The 6,000-nt window shown below is 51.7% G+C and overlaps 1 protein-coding gene across 1 annotated transcript; it reads right to left on the bottom strand.

Annotated features, from left to right (window-relative positions):
• Positions 1-1,578: 1,578 nt before the first annotated feature.
• MYF5 (myogenic factor 5) lies at positions 1,579-4,477 on the bottom strand. The gene is made up of 3 exons (XM_038558535.1): positions 3,847-4,477; positions 3,166-3,241; positions 1,579-2,762 (listed from the first exon to the last, which is right to left on the bottom strand). The coding sequence occupies exons 1-3, from the start codon at positions 4,345-4,347 to the stop codon at positions 2,572-2,574; spliced, it is 768 nt and encodes a 255-aa protein (XP_038414463.1). The 5' UTR covers positions 4,348-4,477; the 3' UTR covers positions 1,579-2,571.
• Positions 4,478-6,000: the final 1,523 nt, after the last annotated feature.

Raw genomic sequence — 6,000 nt, 5'->3', positions numbered from 1 at the left:
GAGAAAGGGGTCTCCTTTTGACTCTATTTCCTGAGAGCCTTCCTCCCTGCCAGGTCTGCAGATAGCAAGAGGAGCATTTTCCTCTTTTCTCCTAGAAATTTGCCCTTCGGTTGCATTCTCCCACCCGCTGAGATGGACTGGGGTGGGGGGTAGATTCAGTGAGGCCCAACCATTCACTTGGGGGATTTATGGAAGGCAGCCCCCTGTCACTGCTGGAATATTTTGCCAGTGTCACTCCTCACTCCTCCCCATCCACTTCCTTGGAGAAGAGACTTTCCTGGGTCTGGGCCAGTGGAGAGCCAATTCTCGAAGGCCCCATGTCAAAAAAGTATATGGGACTGTGTGATACGTTGTGCCAAGCTGTGTGCTGGGAAGACACCAGCCTCCGAGGTTCATACACTGCAAATGAGAATAATCGAGTGCGTTGGCATGGACGGTCTCATCTTCAATGACACATGGATCACCACCTAGATTCACTCCAGACCTGCCAGAGAGAGGCTAACTGAACACTTGGAGGCCCTATAATCTTCACCGAGAATATCAGACACATTTACAAGTAATAGAATTTTGGAAACATAGAAGAAAGAAAGTCAATTTTTATTCACTTGAATTAAAATTCCATGATATTCTCTGCTTGCTTGTATTAAATGGAACAGAGTAGGGTCATTTGTCTTAGACTCGAACTTTAAAAAATCAAACCAATCTTTGGATGGTTCCCTTTATTCTAATTCTACGGAGACTGACACATCCCTAATCTCTCCACGAAAGTGTGAAAAAGAGAGTGTACCTAGCACAGGGCCCATTGAGGGTGAATGACTCAAATTCATGCGGGAACTATGTGTACATCTCTGTCGTGCCTTCCTGAATTCTCCTACCTCGAGGCCTCACACTCTCAGACCAAAGGTGGAGAACGATTGACCTCTGTGCCAAAAGTCAGCATCCCTATCAGGGCAGGATGCTAACAGAACAGGTGGCTACATTATCTGCTGAACTCAGCCCTTCATCTCTCCCTCCCTTTATAGAATAATTTCCATTCTTTTAAACCTCATTCCTGGACAAGCACAAGAAAAATCATATCGAAAGAAGGGAAGAAGTTCCCGAGAACAGTATAATTGCCAAGCTCTAGCAGAGTCTGGTTGATGATTACTATGCATGACATAACCCTTAGCCACTTTAAGTGAAAGTACAAATTAGAGAATGAAACAATGATCTTTTCTGTCTGTGAACAGTTAGTTTAGACGCTTCAAGGATATTTCCTTTGTATCTCTCCCACTGGTAAACTTGTGAGAATTATCTCAACGATCGTCTCAACCTATTTTCCACTCAATTGTTCCATTTTTTAAAAATCTCAATCCTTGCTAAAATAAAGGAGATGTAAAGTGATGAACAATAAAAGAATGCATGGCCATCGTACACACACACACACACACACACACACACACACACAAATGCGATTAATAAAATCAAAAAGGCTGTGAAAAAAGGCAACCAATTGCAGGCTGTTTCACTTTACTATAGTTTGCGTAAGTTTTCTTATTCTAGTACTTAATAATACAAAAGAAATCAGTTCAATGCTTTTAAATATTTTATTGACAATATTAACATATTAATATATCGAGATATTTTCAGGCAAGTAGATAAAGTACGTATTATCTAACTCAAGATTCCTAATGTACCGTATTAAAATGATGTAATATTGTACTTTATTTTCGTTGAAACATGTTGTCTTGTCCTGAATAACTTCTACTTTTCCTCCACGCCCTCACAATTTGACACTAGATGGCACGGTGCTAAGATAAGGGAAAAATTGTATTTAGCAGGCTCCCGTGAAAGCTGATTAAAATAGAAATGTTCTCTTCATTTGGGACATCAACAGGACCTCAGCTGCGACTGAGAGATGGTAAACGTTCAAATGTATACACAAAGCCAGCTATTTTGTTATTTTCAGGACCACCTTAAGGTTTTGTGTCAGTGATTGCTAATCCCATTAGGGGTGTTCTTTTTAAAAAAACATGAATCAGAAAAGACCAAAATAGATACCGTTAGGCAGTGTTGTTACGTTCTTACTTTTTTTTTTTTTTGTTACGTTCTTACTTAATACAATATCACCAAAAGGTTAATAGGAAAACAAAAGTTAAATATATTTAAGGTTTCCTGTAACTGATTTCCAGCTGTCCTAATGTTTTAAAGAAAAAAAAATAAAGATCTAACATCAGACATAATATTTTGATTAGCAATATTTATAAAAAATATATAAGTTAAGCATTGCAACAAGCTATCTTCAATGAATTGCCCCCTATCGGAAAGAATATTATTGGAGCTATATATCTAAAGCAAAGAAGGAGCTAAAGGAGGAGGTGGAGGAGGAGGAGAAAAGGAATAAAGTATTAATTGCAATGGTGACTTTTTAGTTAAATACACTTTCGTATAAAGTGGCAAGATGGTATTTACACATTTACAACGCAAAGGAAATCTTTATATACAACTTGTCTTGCTCTTGGACTTTCGGGGCTTCCTTCCTCCTGCGTAATAGGCCCTCCTCATGGAACTGATCTAGACTAGACTTTCAGTTCATAGCACATGATAGATGAGCCTGGAACCAGAGGCCCCCGGAGTTGCAGGCTGGGAATCCGTGCTGGCAACTGGGGAGAGGGAGGCCGGGTCCTGGAGAGGCAATCCAGGTTGCTCGGAGTTGGTGATTCGATCCACTATGCTGGATAAACAATCCAAGCTGGATAAGGAGCTTTTATCTGTGGCATATACTAAGAACACAAGGAGAAAACCATTAAAAAAAAAAAATCTCAGATAGAGAGACTGGCTTTCTGGCCCCGTAAACTGTATAGGTCAGCAACTTTGACCCCCAGGGGTCAGGTGGTCACAGAAAGCCGGACGTGGACATTTGTAACAAATATCCAGCCACTCATGGGAGTGAACGCAGGGGGCGGAGAAGCCCCCTAGTAAAATTGCCAGCAAAAGCACACATGTGTGCGTCTGTGAGGGGGGACTTGACCAAAAGATGTGCGTGATTGTGCCAAAACCTCCCCATAGGAAGCATCCTTTGTATTCCCTTCTCCAGTACAGCCTGGGAAACCAGACTGCTTTGACAGGCCCGACTGCGAAGTCGACCTGATTCTTAAACTCCTCTGAGGTCCCACCAATTCTTACCATTTGGCCCATCAGGACAGTAGATGCTGTCAAAACTGCTGCTCTTTCTGGACCAGACAGGGCTGTTACATTCGGGCTGCGACACAAGACACAAAGCAAGTGTGTTTGCAGGGCTTGGCAAAAGATGCTCGGACCTGTGCTTGACTAGGTCCGCAGGGGGCGGGGGGGCCCTCCGTCCCCTTCGTGGCCTCCCCAGGCCCTAAGGGCTGCGAGGTCAGACTCTGAGGCCGCCAGGAGGAGAGAGCCCGGCAAGGGGAAGCGGGCGGGGGTGGAATTCAGCAGCAATGTGCGTGGGGTTAACCATGCAAAATGGATTGGGGCAGAAGGAAGCCACAGTAATTCAGGGAGAGAATACTTTCCCAGGGCAAAAACCCATTAAAACCTGGCAGGGACGGAGCAAAGGCCCTCTGAGAAGAATGCAGCCCCATCTCTCTCCAGCAGGGCCTCAGCAGGGCAGGGACCGGGCCGGGGGCACAAACGTGTCACCGGTCACTGGCCACCTCGCTCGCATGCCCACCCTCCCTCCGACCTTCCGAGAACCTGGGCGGAGGGCAAGCGGACATCCCGCTCGACAGCTGTTGCCTGGCGCCCTTCCAGTGCGGCAAGCCCCCCTGCCCTCGGGCACCCCCGTCTCCACCGGTAACTACTGACTGGGGCTAAGGGGGGTGCGGGGGCTCCTACCAGGCCGTCGGAGCAGCTGGACGTGGGGCTGGTGGGCTCGGAGCAGCTGGGCGCCGCCAGGCCCAAGTAGGTCTGCACCTGCTCGCGCAGCAGCTCCTGCAGGCTCTCGATGTAGCGGATGGCGTTCCGGAGGATCTCCACCTTGGGCAGCCGCTGGTTGGGGTTGGTCGTGGTGCACCTCTTGAGCGTCTCGAAGGCCTGGTTGACCTTCTTCAGGCGTCTCCTCTCGCGCATGGTGGCCGCCTTCCGCCGGTCCGTGGTCGTGGACTTCCTCTTGCACGCCTTGCAGGCCCACAGGAGGCAGTGGCCCGCCTGGTGGTGGCCCGTGGGGGCTCGCACGTGCTCGTCCTCGTCGGGGCCCGGCAGCGCCGCTCTGCGCGCCCCGAAGGCGGCCCCCCTGGCCTCCAGCTCGTCTCCGAAGTCGCCCTCGGGGGACGGGATGCAGGCGCCGTCGTAGAAGTACTCGGAGGGCGAGAAGGGGCAGCCGTCCATCACGTCCATGCTGAAGCCAGGGGTGCGTGCGCCCGGGAGCGGCGGCGAGAGGGAGGGGAGACCGGAGAGGCGGGAGAGGCGGGAGAGATGGAGAGAGATGGGAGAGAGATGGGAGAGATGGGAGAGATGGGGAGAGATGGGAGAGATGGGGAGATATGGGAGAGATGGGGAGATATGGGAGAGATGGGGGGAGATGGGAGAGATGGGGAGAGATAGAAAAGGGAGAGATGGGGAGAGATGGGAGAGATGGGAGAGATGAAAGAGATGGGGAAAGATAGAAAAGGGAATGATGGGGAGAGATGGGAGAGACGGGAGATATGGGAGAGATGGGGAGAGATGGGAGAGATGGGGAGAGATGGGGAGAGATGGGGGAGATGGGAGAGATGGGGAGAGATAGAAAAGGGAGAGATGGGGAGAGATGGGAGAGATGGGGAGAGACAGGAGAGATGGGAGAGATGGAAGAGATGGGAGAGATGAAAGAGATGGGGAAAGATAGAAAAGGGAATGATGGGGAGAGATGGGAGAGACGGGAGATATGGGAGAGATGAAAGAGATGGGGAGAGATGGAGAGAAAAGGGAGAGATGGGAGAGATGGGGAGAGATGGAGAGAGATGGGAGAGATGAAAGAGATGGGGAGAGATGGAAGAGATGGGGAGAGATGGAAGAGATGGGGAGAGATGGGAGAGATGGGGAGAGATGGAAGAGATGGGGAGAGATGGGGAGAGATGGGAGAGATGGGGAGAAAGGGGAGAGACAAGAGGGACGGGAGAGACGGAGAGACGCCGCCTGCGCGGGCGGCTGGGTCGGGGCTCCGCAGCTCCGCGGGGCGAGCGCCTGGGGCCCGGGCCGGGTGAGCGGGGCTTGGGGCTCCTTATATACTCCGGGGAGGGAGGGCGGGAGGCCGCCCCCGCGGCCCCGCACTATTAGCATATCCCGCCGCGGCCCGGAGCCGATTTGCTGTTTACGGCCCCTCGGACTAATGGTTTTCGTGCGGCGGGGCCTCGGCGGGGCGCCCCCACCCCCGCCCTTGCGTGCACTCCCTGGAGCCCCTGGACCCCGGGGTCACTTAAAGACGCGTGCAGACAAAGGGACGAAGCCGTCCGACTCTTCGGAGCCGCTCGGACCTAAAAGCTACGCCCCAACGCGCCTCCCTGCCTTCCCGATCCTGGACGTGAGCACGCACCTTATTTTTAGGTGCTTTCTGTGCTCTACACGAACTTTAGTTAGCTCAGGGATTTGTTTTTTCTTTGTTTTTTGTTTTTTGCCCCCCCCCCCCCCCCATCAGTGGATCGAATAACGGTTGCTGAAAGCTTGGAGGCGACCCTCTGAATCGTGCAGTGAAGCTAGGTTCTTAAACATCGGTGGTGTTGCGATGAGGTCACCTTAGGGCCCGGGGCTCCCGGATGGGGCGGGGGGAGTCCTTCCGAGGCCCGGCCGCCCCCCCCCCCAGCCCCCTTCTGCACCAGCTCCCGGGCGCCTCCTCCTGGGGTCGGGCCTCTGCGGGGCCCGGGGCGGCCCAGGACCGAGCTTCAGGGGCGCCGCCTCCCTCCCTCCAGGGCCCGGCTGCCTTTCTCCCCCTTCCGCTCCGCCCTGCCAGTGCCACAGACTAAACAGCCAGGCCGGGCTGCGGGGTCGCTAATTTTCTGCTTTCAGGGGAACTAA

This window comes from Canis lupus, chromosome 15 (genome assembly GCF_011100685.1).
Source record: "Canis lupus familiaris isolate Mischka breed German Shepherd chromosome 15, alternate assembly UU_Cfam_GSD_1.0, whole genome shotgun sequence".
Taxonomy (NCBI): domain Eukaryota; kingdom Metazoa; phylum Chordata; class Mammalia; order Carnivora; family Canidae; genus Canis; species Canis lupus.
This window is presented reverse-complemented; position numbering and strand designations above follow the sequence as displayed.